We start from the raw sequence: 16,987 nt of genomic DNA, 5'->3' as shown, positions 1-16,987 counted from the left end.
ATGAGACCTAGCTAGCCCACCCCTCTTACACGTCCTCCAAGGCTGAACCTCAAAAATGTGACTCCCTATGAGTCTACGGTAGCCATTTTTGTGCAAACCACATTTCCTATTAGTTAAAAATAGACAAACACAGATGTCGGTCACACCAGAGCTTGTTTCCAGTCGGCCAACTATGGGTTCTTAGCTGGGTGACTCAGGAATCTACTTTACTGTTTTGTCATTTATAAAATGAGACTGGCAATGAGATCCACCACTTCATGGGTTTGTAATGAGGATGAAACAAAGCCATGTGCTTGATACATGATGGTCATGGTCACGGCAGCTCTTACCTGTGGCTATAGGGATGGGGGCCCTGACAGTCCCGCACAATCACAAGACAACAGTTTTGTTCTTTGGATCTCAAGAATTGGGGAGCCATAAATCCACTATTCACCGCACTGGTCTTTTAAATAACTGGAATTTTAAAAAAGGGGGGGGGAAGGGTGCTGGAGAGACAGTTCAGCAGTTAAAGCACACTGGGCACTCTTCCAGGGGAACCTGGTTGAATTCCCAGCACTAACACAACCCACAGCTGTCTGTAACTCTAGTTCCAGGGGACCTGACACCCTCTTCTGGCTTCTACAGCCCTATAATGAAGTGGTGCACTCACATACATGCAGGGAAAACACCCTTACATCTAACATAAAAAAAATACATTAAAAAGAAAACAGGGGGGTGGTGAGATGGCTTGGTAGGCAAAGTTGCTTGTCCCCGGAGCCTGACAACCTGAGTTCTATTCCCTGGCAACCACACGGCAGGAGAGAATCTATTCTCCCAAGTTGTCTGACTTCCATACATACTCCGAGGCTCACACATACCCATAATCACATACAGAGGATTAAAAGGTAATAAAAACTTTACATAAAGGAAGACAAATTGGGAACAGGATTACAGATCTTAGCTCTGGAACCACATTATGGTCTGCTAAGTCCAGGCCTTGGCCATGGTCTCCTGCTGTTCCCTACACTCTAGTCTGGGCTCTCTGGGACCAGCTCTCCAGCGCTGCCCTGCTGGCCAGAAGGGGAAAGGCACTTAGGCTGTCTGTCTGGTTAGGACCTAGGGGTAGGCAGTGGTGGCCTCAGGCATGCTGTTGTCACCAGCAGGACACTCAGTGTGGAAATGTGGAAGTACAGGAATGGTCACCTGCTACAGGGAGCGGGAACTGGGGCCAGAGGGCGACAGAAAAGATCCTATCTGTGCGTCCTTTCACTGTGGGAAGGAATCAAGCAGGGTCAAAGGCCACCAGTGTCCTCCACAATTAGGCTAAAGGCAAAGCTAGAGGCGGCTTCTGCCCAGAGCTGAAGATTTCGGAAGTGTGAAGTGTGGGAGAAAACTGTCAGAGATGAAGGAAAAACAGGCACGTCTGTCCCCAGCTCCGAAGCCTGAATTCAGAGACCAGTGACTTGATTTCAGTCATCCAGTGCTTTATTAAAGATAAATACTCTCAGAGAAGAAGTAACCCATCCCCAGGCCAACAGACAGTGCACGCATGTGTGTGTATGAGTATTTGTGAGGCCCCTGATCTGTGCTCTGAGGCGTGGTCAGCTAGGCAGGGCCTGGGCCAACCGGTAAGGCAGATGAGGGTCCCTGTCCTGGGGACTCATTGCTCCTGGGTGCCCCAGGAGATGTAGTCTGGCCGTGTGGCCGCATGGTACTCATCAATCAGCTGCTGTACAATCTCCCTAGATGTGTCCATCTCGTCGAAATTGTCCTTAAAGATGTCCTCCTTACGGAACTGCTCCATGAAAGCCTCCCTTTTCCGCAGCTTGTCAAACTGGCGGCAGGTCCGTTCAAAGAGCTTAGGGTGTGAAGACAGCAGAGGTCACAGGAAATCAAGGGACAGAACAGCCATAGAGCCAGGGAACCAGGACTGGGTTCTCCCCTCAAACAGATGCCAGGGCCGGGGAGGCAGGGACGCAAATAGGCAAAGTATAGGCAGTTTATACAGCTGGAGAGGAGAGAGCTTCAGAATGGCACCCAGTTCAGGACACAAACTAGGGACAGACTGGGAGAGCTGATGACAGTGGAACAGAGCCGCCAGGAGCCAGGGGTGTGGCTCCCAGGTGGCAGCCTTGCCTACCATTCCTGAAGCTCTGGGTTTGCTCCTTGCTAACACAAAGACAAAGGAGACTGCTCACCGAGGAGATACTGGTGTGGTTGGCCATCATGAGCCCGCTGACCCGGTGAGCTGATGGCAGGTAGGGGGACTTCCTTGACAGGGCCACCTGGATGCTGGCTGGGCCCCAGGGGATGAAGTTGGCCAACTTCCTTTCCCAGATCCTCTGCAGACTCTTGTGGACCTAGGGTGGGCAGAGAGGTGGTGGCTGCTTTTTCTCCACGCTGTGAACCAGAGTGTAGAGTGATGGGGACTCCGTTATCTGGGTGGGGTCCACCTCTCCCTGGATGATGTTGAGGATGGTGATGTAGCAGTGGTTGGTCTGATGACCCGGGCCAGTGGACACCATCACATCCGTGGGCTCTCACCTCACGACATCCAGGACATTTGTCTTCCTCTTTTCAGCACCAAGGACTCCACCCTTTGTTGCTGCTGCCATCCTGAAACCCACCTTCCCAGCCAGAATCTTTCACAACCCAGAACTGCTGCTTTGTGAATGATTTACATAAAGTTTGCACAACCACCTTCCTCGCAGTCCGTTTCCCAGCATATCCATTTGTCTCTTATTTATCGCCAGTCTAGTCTGGACAGAGTCCCAGACTTACTTGGGCCTTGCCTTATCCCAAGCTAGGATTACCAAGGACTCCGGAACTGACACCTGTGAGAATCCCCTGCCCCAGTTGTTGCCAGCTCCTCCTCCGTGCTCAGACAGGTAGATGTTCTCTGGGTTGTAGAGCTTGGCATAGGAGGAGTTGAGGATGGAATGGATCACCCGGGGCTCCAGGTCCAGCAGCACAGCCCGGGGGATGTAATGCTCATCGTCTGCCTGCCAAAGGGAAGCCAGGATGGGCCAGTGAACCTGGCTGGATCAAGTCCTGCATCCTCCCAACTCTGGCTCCTGCAGGCCCTCCCTTCTTAAGACAGCCATTCTGGTCCCATCCTGCTCAGTGGGTTTCCCAGCACCAATTTGCTGCACATCCCTTCATGCCCCTAGGGTCCTGGTCCAGTCATGGTGGGGAGGCACCTGGTAGAAAAAGACGTCCTTGCGGTCAGTGCCTTCGGTGGCGAACTCCTCCACGATGCCCTCGGGGCTGATGCCATGCTCAGCACACAGCTGTTTCCAGAACTCGAACCCAACTGCGGGAGGAGGAAGAGGTCCAAGTCTGCTGGAGCCTTAAGGCCGGAAAAGCCCAGGCTCAGAGGCTATTACATTCAGGAAGGCGACCCAAGACGCCTGGAAGTTGTCACAGCTCAGGACTGAGGAGGCAGCTCTTGCCCGGATCATCAGGCCCAGTAAGGTAAGAAAGGTGGTTGTGGGAAGGACAAAAGGGATGGATGGGTACCAGGCACTTGAATGCGGGCCCAGGGACAGAACCAGAGACTGGCGGAGCTCGGCGGTCGCTTGCTCACTCTGGTTGCCGCACTGACCAAGCTGCAGGGTGATGATCTCCCGGGGCATAGCCGGTCAAACGTGAGCTCGTCCGCCCCAGGCCGGCGGGAGTCACGGCCAGAGGAACATGGGCAGCGCGCTGTCTGCCGGTGTTTTGACGCGGACGCTGGGTCTGCGCGTGTGCAGTGTGGGCCTCTCCGCAGCCGCCGGGCGGCAGAGCCAGTCCTGGGCATCACTTTCTCTAGTCACAGGCACAGCTGGAATTCAGCACAGGCGCAGAGTGAGGCCACGCCCCCTCATGTCAGGATGTGCGCGTGCGCAGCGAGACCTTTGGTGAGGCGAAGATACCCACTTGGCTGTGGGGGAGGGGAGGAAGGAGCGGTCTGGTGGGTGCACCAAGTGTAGGAGTCACCTACCTACACCTGCCGGATGTGCTAGATTAAGAGGCTAGATTTAAACCAACATTTTCTTAAGGGTTGGGGAATTGAACCCTTGTTCCTGTGCATACTAAGCACCTGCTATACCCTTAGCTACACATCCACCCCGAGACACATCTTTTTTTCAATTTCTATTTCATTTTCAAATTTTTACACTATACAAAATAAAAAAAATTACCATCTGGGGCCAGGTGTGGTGGCTTGTACCTTAAAATCCCAGTGCTTGAAAAACAAAGCAGATAGATCTCTGTGAGTTCTAACACCGCCTATCTTTTTAATGAGTTTCAGGCCGGCTGAGTCTACTTAGTGAGACCCTGTCTAATAAAATAAGTGACCTTCTCAGACTGGCCAGTTGTCCTAAAAGCCCTGCTGCCAAGTCGACCAGTGAGTTTGATCCAAGACACTCAGGTTAGAAGGAGAGAATCAAGAGCCGATGCCTGTATTGTCCTTTTACCTTTATGTATGCTCTTTCAGCATACAAACCAAAACAGACACACAAACTAATAAATGAGTAAATAAATAAATGTAATGCAATGTAAAAGTCAGTACATGTGGTGGCACACACCTCTGATCCCAGCACTCAGGAGACAGAGGCAAGCCAGTCTAGTCATGGACGGGTTGGGCTGTAGTGCATTAAAAATGAGTAAACAGCCAGGCAGCACACCTTTAGCCCCAGCCCCTGGGAGGCAGAAGCACGCAGATCTCTGTGAGTCTGCAGCCACCCTGCTCTACACATGGAGTTCCAGGACAGCCAAAACTGCTACACAGAGGAACCCTGTCTCCAAAATCCAAAATAATAAATAAACAAAAAAATATCCAAAGTTCACCATTTTAACCTTTAGTTTGTTCCTATTTTAACCTTTTGAAAGTGTACTGTTCTGTGGCATGAAGGTCTATCATGTTTTTAATGATCATGACCTTATTCAGAACTTTTTGTTTTGATTTTTTTTGGGGGGGGGGTGGAGGCGTACGGTTTCATGTGGCCTATGCTGGGCTCAGCTTCACTCTGTAGCCCATAATAACCTTGAACTCTTGATCCTCTTGCTGGTGTTTCTCAAGTCCTAGCATTGCAGGCCTGTGCCACCCAGTCAGAACTTTTCCATCTTCCCAGACTGGAACTCCGTACCCCTGGATGGTCCGCACCCGGGACTGTGGCTATCCTCCCTGTCTTAGGGCTTTGCCTCTGTGTACCTAAGTGGCGGCATGCAGCGTTTTTCCTTTTGTTCCTGCCCATTTATTTCAGGTAGAACAGTTCTTTAAGATTTCTCCATTGGTAGCCATGTCAGGATGGCTTTCCCTTGTAAAGTTGAATAATAAACTGGGCAGAGGTGGTGCATGCCTTTAATCACAGCGTGCAAGAGGAAGAAGCAGGCAGATCTCTAAGTTCAAGGCCAGGCTGGTGTATGGAGTTCCAGGATAGTCAAGGCTACACAGAGAAATCTTGTCTCTGAAAACAAAAACAAACAAAAAAGATAGAATAATACTTTTATTATATATATGTATTATTTGTTTTTGATCCATTCTTCTCTCAATGGCTTCCTTCTCCCTCTTCATTTTCTTCTTGCAACACTGGGAACAGGATCTAGGACTTTGTTCTCACATGAGGCTAGTGCCTTCCCTCAGACTAAAATTACAGCTCTCCTTTTACTTAAAAACAAGCAAAAACCATTGCGATTGGGGAAATAGCTCAGGAGTTAAGAGAATTGGGTTTGATTCCCAGCACCTGTGTGTTTGTGATAAAACTTTTCCTGGGGAAACACAACGCACATCTACTCACCCCAGACAGGGAGCCCACAGCAAACAGACCATAGTACAGATAACACCAAAAGCCAAGTTGGTGAATCAATGAGTTTTATTGGGGCTACTGATAGGAATAGGGACGAGGGGTGACTTACAGGAGCAGAGATGATTCAAAGACAACCACATCACCAAAGCCTACACCGGCACAACTGGCAGCTCACACTGCACAGGCAGCTCACCAGGCTGGAAAGCGTCCTTTCCCACTGACTCAGGGGGTCTGAGCCTCTTCTGGGCAGCTTGCCTGGCTTCTGCTTCTTCCAGGGAGCCGGTCTAGTCTGACAATCCTTTTTTTGTAGCTCTGTCAATCTCTCTCTCTCTCTCTCTTTTTAGACATATATTCAGAAGTTGGATTGTTGGATCAGAAAATGATTTTATGTTTATCTTCTGGAGGAGCCATCATAATATTTTCTACAGCATCTGCAAAATTTTACATTCCTACAGGAAAATAATGCCAACACATAAAACTTTCTCTATTTTTTGATACAAACCATCCCAGTGGCCACAAAGCAATATCTTACTGCGACTGATCTTTTGTTTCTACTGTTATGCTTGTTTATTTTGTTTAGAGACAGGAGCTGACGGAACCCCAAGTTGGTCTCGAAATCCTGGCCTTTTTAGTTAATAAGATTTATTTTTATTTTATGGGCAGGTCTTTTGCCTGCATGTATGTCTGTATGTGGGATCCCCTTGGAACTGGAATTGCAGACAGTTGTGTGAAGCTAGAAGTATTCTCTATCTCGCTGGTCCCAGGGGACCGGTTTTTCTCCACCTGCCCATTCCTGAAGCCACTTATGAAATAAGCACTCAGAGGTTTATGATCAGTTACAATTGTTTGGCCAGTGTCTTGGGCTTCTTACAAACTAGCTCTACCTATCAAATTCTCCCATTTCTATTAATCTGTGTATTGCCACAAGACTATGGCTTACCAGTGTGGCATGTTACTCCTTCGGTGGCTACTGTCGTGAGCGGCAATGTGGGTGCTGGGAACTGAAGCCGGGACCTCTGGAAGAGCAGACAGTGTTCTTAGCTGCTGAGCTGTCTCTCCAGCCCCAAACTCCTGATGTCACTGCCTCCACCTTCTGAGAGCCGATTTCAGTGGCACCACACTTGGCTCTTATTGATTTATTTTGAGATGGAGTCTCACTATGTAGCCGTGGTTAGCCTGGCATTCACAGAGCTCCCCCTGCCTCTGCTTCCTGAGTGCTGGATTAAAAGTGTGTACCACTGATCCAGCTCCCCTTTCATTTAAATTACAGAATATTTCAAATATACAAGCATGGTTTTGTATTTTTTGGACTTGAAATCTTATATAAGTGCATCAGATTATAACAGCAAATAAAAGTAACCTAGTTTTTTCTTTCTCCCTACAGTAGAACTGTGGCGATTTCATCATGTTTCTATATGTAAATTTAGTTTTTTTCCTTCTCTCTCACACACATGTATAGTATATACACATGTATCATATATACCTTATTTTTTAAAAAAAATTTAATATTTATTTTGTGGGGAGAGAGTTTGATGAGGCTAGCCCAAGGCCTTGCAGGCACTCAGCAACCATGCTGTCAGCCGCATTCCTGGCACCATATACTATCTACTTGATTAAATTTTATGTGTATGAGTGTTTTGTCCGATATATGTATATGTGCCATGTGATTGCCTGAAGTTCACAAATATCAGAAGAGAGGGTCAAATCCCCAGAATGGGGTTATAGATGGTTGTGAGCCACCATGTGGGTGTTGGGATTTGAATTCAGGTCTTCAGCAAGAGGAACAGTACTCTTAACCATTGAGCCATTTCTCCAGCCTCTATGATTATTATGTGTGTATGTATGTCACGTGTGCGCACACAAACAGGCAGGCAAATACCATGGAATACCTGTGAAGGTCAGAGTACAACTTACAGGAGTTGGCTCTTTCCTTCTACCATGTGGGTTCCAGGGATCAAAGCCATGTTTCTGGCTTGCATGGCAAGTATGTTTGCCCACTGTGCCATCTAATCAGCTCATTTCCTTCTTTTTGTGGTGCTGGTTGTGGAATCCAAGGCTCACCTATGTTAAGTAAGGCCTCTGCCACTGAACTGGATTCCCACTGTGTTGCTCTTTTTAGCTGCATTTTAGTATTCCAGGGATGAATAGAGCAAGGGTATTCTTCCTTCATGGGCAGGCTCAGCTTTTATTGCTGCCTCTGCAGGGTGGTGGTGGTGGGGGGGTGTGGATCTAGTCTGTTTCAGGGACTTCCTCAAGTTATTTTGACTTGTTTACTGCCCTGCTGAAGGAGCTTCCTGTAGGATGGGATGTTTTAGTCTGAGAGGAAGCTGTTACACGTTTCTCACTTGGTGTAGACTGCGGCACCAACCGAGGCTCTTCTTGCTTTGCTGGACCTGCATCTGTACCTGGTATCAGGTGGTAACTTTTGTCAGTCCCATGGGTGCTGATGTGATTTATTGTTTCTAGTTATCACAGCCACAGCGAACTCTGGTGAACTCTCCTACCCAGCTTCCTGTCCTTTGGAAGAAAAACGAGTTCTCTGAGTTCTCTGAGTGCAGTTCAGGGTCAGGCAGCCCGGCACTAACGAGATTGCTACCACCTGCCAGTTCCACTTTTGTTATACCTGGGGTTTCTTCCTCTCTGAATTGCCTGCTGTTTGGATCGTCTCCTTCAGGCATTTGAAGATTTTCTACAGCTAGGCATGGTGTTACACACTTGATATCACAGCACTCGGGTTAGTTGAAGAAGAAAGATTAGGCCAGGCTGGGCTGCAAATCAAGACCTTGTCTTTAAACAAACAAACAAACAAAAAAACGAAAACAACCTGGCAGTGGTGGCACGTGCCTTTAACTCCAGCACAGAGAGGCAGAGCTCTAAGTCCGAGGTCAGCCTGGTTTACAAAGAGAGTTCTAGGACAGCCAAGGCTACACGGAGAAACCCAGTTTTGATTATTCTTGTCTCAGACTATGACTTAGTTTTTACACCTAGAAAAGATTCAGCTGGGGGGCTGGAGAGATGGCTCAGTGGTTAAGAGCATTGCCTGCTCTTCCAAAGGTCCTGAGTTCAATTCCCGGCAACCACATGGTGGCTCACAACCATCTGTAATGGGGTCTGGTGCCCTCTTCTGGTCTGCAGACATACACACAGACAGAATATTGTATTTAAAAATATATATATAAAAAAATTCGCTCTCTTAAAAAAAAAAAAGAAAAGAAAAGATTCGGCTGGGTTGGTGAGATGGCTCCGTGGGAAAAGCAACGGTATCATAGGCTGCTTTTGTTCTCCCCTCCCGCCCTCGGAGCAAGCGGACCCCAGCCCCAGCTTGCCATTTCATCCTTGTGTGGATCCCACCCCTCTTACCTTTATGTGTGTATGGCCTGTTAGTACCACAGCCCCACATCTACCCTGTACTTTTTTCCAGCGGCACTGGGATAGTTCGCCTAGCTCCCTGTGGGTCTTTGGTTCATCTGGAACTGATCAGGGGCCTGCTGTGAGATAGAGATCTATTTTATTGTTTCCATATGGATGTCCAATTGCCTTGTTGAGGGGTCTGAGCAAACTCTTCCAGTCCCTGGAACATTCCAAGCCTCCAAGTGCTCACTTGTCAACTGCTCCCTGCAAGCAGGCTGGACCACTGGCCACCAGCTGTAAGCTTCTGACTTCCTTTGGGTCTGGCTGTCTGGGTCTGGCTGCCTTTCTCTAGGAGGGAGACACTGAAAATTGCTAGGCAAAGTATCTCTACCACGTCCCAATCAGACAAGGGCTTTCTCTTCTTTCCTTTCTGCTTTAAAAGAGAACTCGGCTGCTTTTCAGACCCTTTGCCTCATCTTCTGGACTTCGGTAGAAGGCTCTAAATCACCCCACAGCCCTCCCTGGCCTAGTCTGTCTGCCTCCCTTCACCATACCAGGTCTCCCTTCTTACTCTTACAGGTTAGTTAGCAAGCAACCCCAAGAGGAAGTGCCAGGGAGGGACTGGCTGCTGTCTTTGAAGTTTGAAGGCAGGGTAGGAGAGCCCAGGTTTGTACCTGCAGGGTGGGCAATCATCACAGGCCAGGCTTCTGGGAGTCTACCCAGGAGCCTGGACTAATTGGAGTGAACTCGCCTCCCCAGCCTGTGTGCCTCCTGGGGCTCTGTTTACTGCCTTTCAAATAAGCTGTAAGCAATTTATGAACTCTTGGGAATAGGAGAATAAAATTTCACCCTTTCTTGGATTAATGACAGTGCCTTCTACTCTACCAGAGGTGGGGAGACTTTCTTCAAACCCCGGTTTATAGGTAAGCAGGTGAGAACGTGTAGATTATACTCTGACACGGTGGAGGTGCCTTTCCTCCTAGTCGTGTGGAGATGAGTGGAGAACTGAGAAGCCTCGGTGTTGGCAGAACTGAGGGCAAACTCTCCCAGCTACTTCTGCTGAAGAATTGATCATCACTAGCACGGCTTAAATGAGATGGAGAATGGGCACTTAACGCATGCCTGATGCACAGCAAACCTCTGTGAACACTGGCTGTTACTGTCACCCTAGATCCAGTGGGCCATGAAGCCCAGCTTCAGAGGAATTGCTACAGATAAACAATCTCATTCAGGGAACAAAGAAAATGGATATTTAAGTAACTAAAACCAAAACCCCCAAACTCAGATAGCTATGAATGCACAGATTGGGTTTCAGATTTGAATTCTACTGACAAGCAGAAAGCTTAGGTAGATAGTTGGTCTCACCTCCATCCAGGATCTCAAAGTTGTTTGTCAGTGGCTGGTGTTGTGTCCTTGACTCTAGGTTTTCTGATCCAGGTTATGATAATTCCTAGGCTGTTGTGCCTTTGTCTGAAGCTCAGCCTGTCTTTCAATATATCTGCAGCAGCTGTAAACTAGGAAGTGTGTCAAACACTCAGGCCTTTTGTTGTGGACATCCTAGTCTGATGAAACCTGGGTCTGGGGACCCCTTCATTTCATTTCTTCTTTCTTCCCTTTCTCTATTTGAGATCAGGGTAGCCCCGACTACCTGAAAACTCCCTATGTAGATAGACCAAGCTGGTCTCAAACTTGCAGAGATCAACCAGTCACCATGCCTGCCTGCACCTTTATTTCTGCCTTATCCAAAGTTACTGCCTTAGCAACTTGATGTCTTGTGGAGGTAAATAGAGACTGAGGTGTAAGGTTGGGAATATGACTGTTCCTTAGGGCCTGGAAGGAAGAGCAGTATACTAATTCTACACGGAAGCTACATAAAGCTGCTCCCAGACTCCAGGTCAGAAATCTATGACCTCGGGAAATTCAGCTTCCAAAGTTAAGGCATACTGTGTTGTGGAATATTAGTTTAACTAGGTAAAGGTGTGCTACATTTGTTTATATTTTTCAGCGATGTAAGGATTGTTACATTTGTCTGTGCTGTATCTCCTTAATTACATAAGGATGTGTTACATTTGTTTCATCCTGTCTGCCTAAGGCACTTGATTGGCTAATAAAAAGCTGAAGGGCCGACAGCTGGGCAGAAGATGGATAAGCCCTGAACAGAGAGAATAAATAGGAGGAGAAAGCTGGGTTCCAGAGGAAGGAGAAAGTAAGGAGGAGAAAGGGAGACATGCCCGGGGCAAGAACCCCAGCAGCGGCCAGCCAGCAGACACAGGAAGCAGTGAAAGTGAGACAGACAGACAGACAGACAGACAGACAGACAGACAGACAGAAAGACAGAAAGAAAGAAAGAAAGAAAGAAAGAAAGAAAGAAAGAAGAAAGGAAAGGTAAAAAGCTCCAAAGCAAAATGCAGATGAAGAGAAACAGGTTAAGTTAAAAGAGCTAGCTGGACAGGAGCCTGAGCAATGCTGAGCATTCAAAACTAATAATACGTCGCTGTGTCATGATTTAAGAGCTGGGTGGCGGCTCTAAAAGAAACAGCCTTGACACAATACTGTGTCTGAAGATGGCTCTGGGTAAAGGCGCTGCCACCAAACCTGAGAACCTGAGTTCATTCTCTGAACCCACATGATGCAAGGGGAGAATCACTTACCACAAGTTGTTCTCTGACCTCCACAAAAATTCCCATCCCACGTCCACATACATACATGCAAATACACACATACATCCACACACACATCATACATGCACAGACACAGAGTAAAATCTTTTAAAATTAAACCATAGACCTGGGCAAGGTGGGAAGAGGAAGGCAAGAGACACCAACCACCAGGAAAGACTTCCGGAGGAGGTGGCACCAGCCCAGGCCTGGAAGTTTTGGTTAGGGATTGGGTAAGAGGAAAAAAATAAAGGGAGATACAAATACTCCAATGATGATGAGGAGGGTGGTAATAAATAAGTAGAGGGAATAAATTGTTTATGATAAATTATATGACACCCAATGTCTCTAGTGGTGAGAAATGACTCAGGGCTGTGGAGACAGCTTAGTGGATAAAGCACTTACCTTGTAAGCAGGAGGGAACCAGTGATTGGGTCTCCAAACCCTTGTGAAAGCCGGCCAGGTGTCATGGCCGTCTGTAATCCCAGAATTTAGGAGGCAAACACAGCAGATTCCCAACGGCAAGCTGACTTGCTAGACTTGCCAGAATCGCGAAACTCCAGGTTAGGTGAGAGGCCCCACCTCAAAAATGTAAGTGTTGGAGGAAGACACTTGATGTCAACTTAAGGCCTCTACAAATGCAGGACTGTGTCCATGTGCCATTACACACATGTGCATACACAGGAACACACATGCACATATACATATACATCACACAGAGAAACACATGCAGAGAAGAAGCATGCAGCTAGGTGGTGATGGCGCACACCTTTAATCCCAGCACTCTGGAGGCAGAGGCAGGCAGATCTCTGTGAGTTCAAGGCCAGCCTGGTCTATATAGTGAGTTCCAGGACAGCCAGGGTTGTTACACAGAGAAACTCTGTCTTGAAAAACAAAGACAAAATCAAAATGGTATACATGAAATCATCATGAAAATCTACTGTTGTAAATATTGTTATATTTGTAAGTTTTATGACAATTGTGTGTGTACATGTGAGTGTTCTTGTGTGCTTGCAGAAGCCAGAGGATTCCAGGGTTCTGCTGCATTAGTCTCCATTTCTTCCCTTGAGACAGGTGCTCAACAAACCTGCATTGAGGCTGGCAGTCAGGAAGGACCTGTGATCATCCTGTCTTGATCAACTCCTCAGTGCTGGGGATACACAATACTTCATGTATCCATGCACAGCTTAAAAAAAAAAAAGAAACCAGGTGATATTGGCACACACCTTAAATTCCAGCACTTGAGAGGCAGAGGCAGGTGGATCTCTGTGAGTTCGAGGCCACCTTGGTCTACAGAGGAAATGTGTATGATACTGAAGAGATGGCTCAGTGGTTAAAAGCACTTGTTCTTGCAGTGGACCCGAGTTCAGTTCCCAGCATCCACACAGCAGCTCACAACTGTTCATAACTCCAGTTCTGGGGCATCTGTTACCCTCTTCTGACCTCCTAGGCGCCAGGCACATGGAGCCTGGGGACCTGATGTACCTGTGGGTGTCGGAGAGCAACTTTGCGAAGCTGGTCCTCTTTTTCCAGCTTTGACATGAGTTTCTGAGTTTGAACTCAGGTTGCCATGCTTGCTCAGCCACCTCGCTGGTCCTATTTTCATTTCCTTATAAAGGGCTCCGTTGTTTTTCTTCACAGGGATTTGCAAAGTATAGTAAGCTAGATTTCTGATGGACAGATCTACATTACTTCTCACTGTTACGAACACCGCCACAGAAATCCCTGCATGCATGACCTGTGTAAATGTCCTAGGATACACTCCTCAAAGCAGAACCGCTAGGTCAGAGTTTCAAGCATGGCATATAATAAGACTACCCGTTACCTCAGAATTACAGCCATTTATGACACCATGAATAATGTACAAAAAATACCCATTTTAATGCACAAAAGCACCCATTTCTCAGAAAGCCCCATCAACACTGGATGTTGATCAGTCATCAGCCCATGTATACCATTTTATGCAGAAAAGAATAATAGCCACCAAACAACAGAAGGTTAACAAGATCGTTAAGAGCTAGCTGGGCATGGTGGCTCACACATTATTAGTATTAAAAATAACAGGTATTCTAAAGGAAAGACAGGAAGGATGTGGACTGATGAAACTGAAAGCTGGTGCCTGGGGAACTTGGCTTTTCAGATGCAGGGGAGACCTCCACATCTAAATACTGTAGGGGCGGGGGTTTGGAGCTCCAAGGTCCTTGAGCAGGTGGAGCTCCTGGATGCAGGGCTCAGGTGGAGGGATTAACTGCCGGAAGGAGCAAAGGATGAGAGCAGTTAAAAATAAGTCAGTAGGGTGGTAGTGGGGGCCAGGAAGTTGAGGGGGCTTCGGGACGATGGCTTCAATTTTCACTGTCAAGTAGGAGTGAAGTTCTCCGTGAGGAGAATGAGAAAGGAGGGAGACAAAGGTAGGAAACAGAAGAGAGCTGACAAGGACAGCTCAGGACTCGCAGGCCAGGAGGTGGAGGAGGATGGCAAGGTTGGAGACCGAGTTGCCATGGCAACTGTCTGCAGCTTGAGCTCTCACTGTCTTTGCCTGTACTCAGCTGCCCCGGTGCAGGGGAGAGAGCAGACGGGCAGGGAGAGCTACGTCCCTGGTTTCATCAAGAGTTGAAGATGAAAGGAATAAAGGAGAATTAGATTGGCTCATCCAGACTCCAGGGAGAAGGATGTAAACTCACAAGGCCATAGCCAGTGGAGGAGAGTGAAAGCAACCCTAGGAAGACAAAAGAGATCAAAACAAAGGAAATAGAGGTGCAGGAGATGCAGTCGATGCAGTCATATGGAGCGATATTTTTGTTTGTGATCTAACAAAGCTTGCCTGAAGATCAGAGTGCAGAGCTAAGCCACTAGTTAGCCATAGAGACCAGGCAGTGGTGGCACACATCTTTAGTCCCAACACTTGGGAGACAGAGACAGGCAGATCTCTGTGAGTTCAAGGCCACCCTGGACTACACAAGATTGACTCTATCTAACAGAGAAGCAGAGCTAAGCCGCAGAGGCTCACACAAGGTGATCCCAGCATTTGGGATCACAAGTCTTTAATTCCAGCACTAGGGAGGTGGAGACAGGAGTGACATGGCTGGGCAGAGAGAGGACTATAAGGTGGGAGGAGACAGCTCAGAAGCAGTCTGAGGATTCAGAGAAACAGGATCACCTCTTCTGCCCGAGCATTGGTAGAGTAAGAACTCTCCAGTGGTTGGCTCCTTTGCTTCTCTGAGCTCTCAGCTTTTATCCCCTAATATATGACTCTGAGTTTTATTTATTAAGACAAATTAGAATTTGTGCTACAGTCACAAGAAGAAGCCAGTCAGTCAAGTTTAAGGTTAAGAATGGGGGGTAGGGACTGGTGAGATGGTTCAGTGGTTAACAGGACCAAGAGCACACACTGCTCTTCCAGAGGACCAGAGTTCAGTTCCCAGCACCCACGTCAGGTGTCTCACAGTTGCCTATAACTCCAGGTCCAGGGGACCAGTCACCTCTGCCTTCCAAGGGCATCTGCACACGTGTGCAGACACCCCCACCCCCACACCCAACCAAGGGCACCTCACCTGTACACGTGTACACAGACACCCACACACACAACCAATGGCACCTGCACAATGTGCACAGACACACACACACACACACAACCAAGGGTACCTGCACACATGTGCACAGACACCCCCGCACACACATAACCAAGGGCACCTGTACATGTGTGCACAGACACCCCCATACACACACAACCAAGGGTACCTGCACACATGTGCACAGACACCCCCGCACACACATAACCAAGGGCACCTGTACATGTGTGCACAGACACCCCCATACACACACAACCAAGGGTACCTGCACACATGTGCAGACACCCCCGCACACACATAACCAAGAGCACCTGTACATGTGTGCACAGACACCCCCATACACACACAACCAAGGGTACCTGCACACATGTGCACAGACACCCCCGCACACACATAACCAAGGGCACCTGTACATGTGTGCACAGACACCCCCCACACACACACAAATATAGAACTGGCTATAGAGACAATGCAGCAGTTGAGAGCACTGGCTGTGCAAACCTGACGGCCGGAGTTCAAATCCCTGGAACCCACATTGGAAGGAGAGACCCAATCTCCAAAAGTTGTCCTACGACCTCCATACACATGCAGTGACATCGTGAGCTTGCTGTCATATGAACATCATACATGCACAATATATTAATAATAGTAATAATACTAAATAAAGTTTGAGGGTGGGAAAGATGGCTCAATGATTAAGAAGATTTTGCCGAGGACCTGAGTGTGGTTCACAGCACAATCATCTGTAACTCCAGTTGCAGGAGCTGACACTCTCTTCTGGCCTTCAATGGCACTAGGCACGCATGTGATGCACATATATACATATATGCAGGTGAAACATTCACACACATAAAATAAATATGAATCTAAAAAAGTTAAATAAAGCCAGGTGGTGGTGGTACACGCCTTTAATCCCACCACTCAGGAGGCAGAGGCAGGTAGATCTCTGTGAATTCCAGCCAGCCTGGTCTACACAGAGAGTTCCAGGATAGGCTCCAAAGGCTACAGAGAAACCCTGTCTCGAAATCCCCCACCCCCCAAAACTTTAAATAAATAAAATAAAATTGAAAAGTTTAAAGTTAAGGAGTAGCATTAGGGCCAGTCCTGGGACCTAGCCACAGTGTGGGCTGTTTGGGTTAAGGCCACACTACAGCCCCTGGCATCGATAATCTAAATAGTCTGGAATGTTCGGGTGGAAGTTCCATCCCAAGCCCCCTCCCCTGAGAGTTGCCTCAGTCCAGACTCTACCCCCAGGAAAAAGCCCCCCAAACAATAACCCCTCCCCAGAGATGCTCAAGACCACTCCCACAGGTTATTTAAGCTCCACCCCAGAGAACAAACTCATGGTTTTTGGTCTTCCTTCCCCAGCTCCTGTCTTGGGGGCTGGAAAGCCATCCGGGAGCATTGATATCCATTAGCCTTGGATTTTTTCTAATTCGGTTTGATTTGGTCTGATTCGGATTATTGCGTCGGCGGAGAGCCTTGTGGGGCTGCAGAAACTTTTCATCTGAGGCAGAGGAGAGGTGGAGGGCACAGGAAGTGAGAAGGTCAAGAACCGGCCATCCCAAGGAGAACTACCCATAAGGACCTGCGATCTTGGCGTCGAAGGTGGGACTTGACGGAGATCGAAGCCTGGTGAGTG

The 16,987-nt window shown here is 48.0% G+C and overlaps 1 protein-coding gene and 2 long non-coding RNA genes across 5 annotated transcripts in view; 2 read left to right on the top strand and 1 right to left on the bottom strand.

Moving 5' to 3' along the window:
- Positions 1-16,987, top strand: part of LOC148120783 (uncharacterized) — a 39,838-nt gene that overhangs the window by 12,839 nt on the left and 10,012 nt on the right. Inside the window, exon 1 of one of the 2 annotated variants that reach the window (XR_015738748.1) lies at positions 11,475-16,980. The exons of the other annotated variant lie outside the window; for it this stretch is intronic. This is a non-coding gene — a long non-coding RNA (uncharacterized LOC148120783). Of the gene's footprint in view, positions 1-11,474; positions 16,981-16,987 lie in introns of those variants that run through there. 2 annotated transcript variants of the gene reach the window in all.
- Positions 878-3,810, bottom strand: LOC146893309 (tubulin gamma-1 chain-like). 2 transcript variants are annotated; one of them, XM_087909969.1, is made up of 6 exons: positions 3,566-3,713; positions 3,180-3,292; positions 2,814-2,981; positions 2,420-2,477; positions 2,178-2,341; positions 878-1,837 (listed from the first exon to the last, which is right to left on the bottom strand). In XM_087909969.1, exons 1-6 carry the CDS (start codon positions 3,612-3,614, stop codon positions 1,640-1,642), a joined length of 750 nt encoding a protein of 249 aa, XP_087766095.1. In that variant the 5' UTR covers positions 3,615-3,713; the 3' UTR covers positions 878-1,639. The 2 variants fall into 2 exon arrangements, with proteins under 2 accessions (XP_087766095.1, XP_087766094.1); XM_087909968.1 differs by lacking the exons at positions 878-1,837; positions 2,178-2,341; positions 2,420-2,477 and having other exon boundaries at positions 2,757-2,981; positions 3,499-3,810.
- On the top strand, positions 3,292-7,151 carry LOC148120784 (uncharacterized). The gene is made up of 2 exons (XR_015738747.1): positions 3,292-3,453; positions 6,113-7,151. It is a non-coding gene; the product is annotated as an uncharacterized LOC148120784 (long non-coding RNA).

The sequence above is a fragment of the Myodes glareolus genome, chromosome 9, assembly GCF_982192425.1.
Source record: "Myodes glareolus chromosome 9, mMyoGla1.1, whole genome shotgun sequence".
In the NCBI taxonomy this organism is placed as follows: domain Eukaryota; kingdom Metazoa; phylum Chordata; class Mammalia; order Rodentia; family Cricetidae; genus Myodes; species Myodes glareolus.
Note: the sequence above shows the minus strand (reverse complement) of the source record. Positions and strands in the feature narration are given on the sequence as shown.

Bases quoted from the DNA above. Each gene is read 5' to 3' on its own strand.
- LOC146893309 (XM_087909969.1), bottom strand. From the start codon at position 3,614: ATGCCCCGGGAGATCATCACCCTGCAGCTTGGTCAGTGCGGCAACCAG. The intron at 3,293-3,565 runs GTGAGCAAGCGA...CTCCTCCCGCAG, and splicing joins TGGTCAGTGCGGCAACCAGA to TTGGGTTCGAGTTCTGGAAA. The intron at 2,342-2,419 runs AGATAACGGAGT...TCTGCCCACCCT, and splicing joins GGGAGAGGTGGACCCCACCC to AGGTCCACAAGAGTCTGCAG.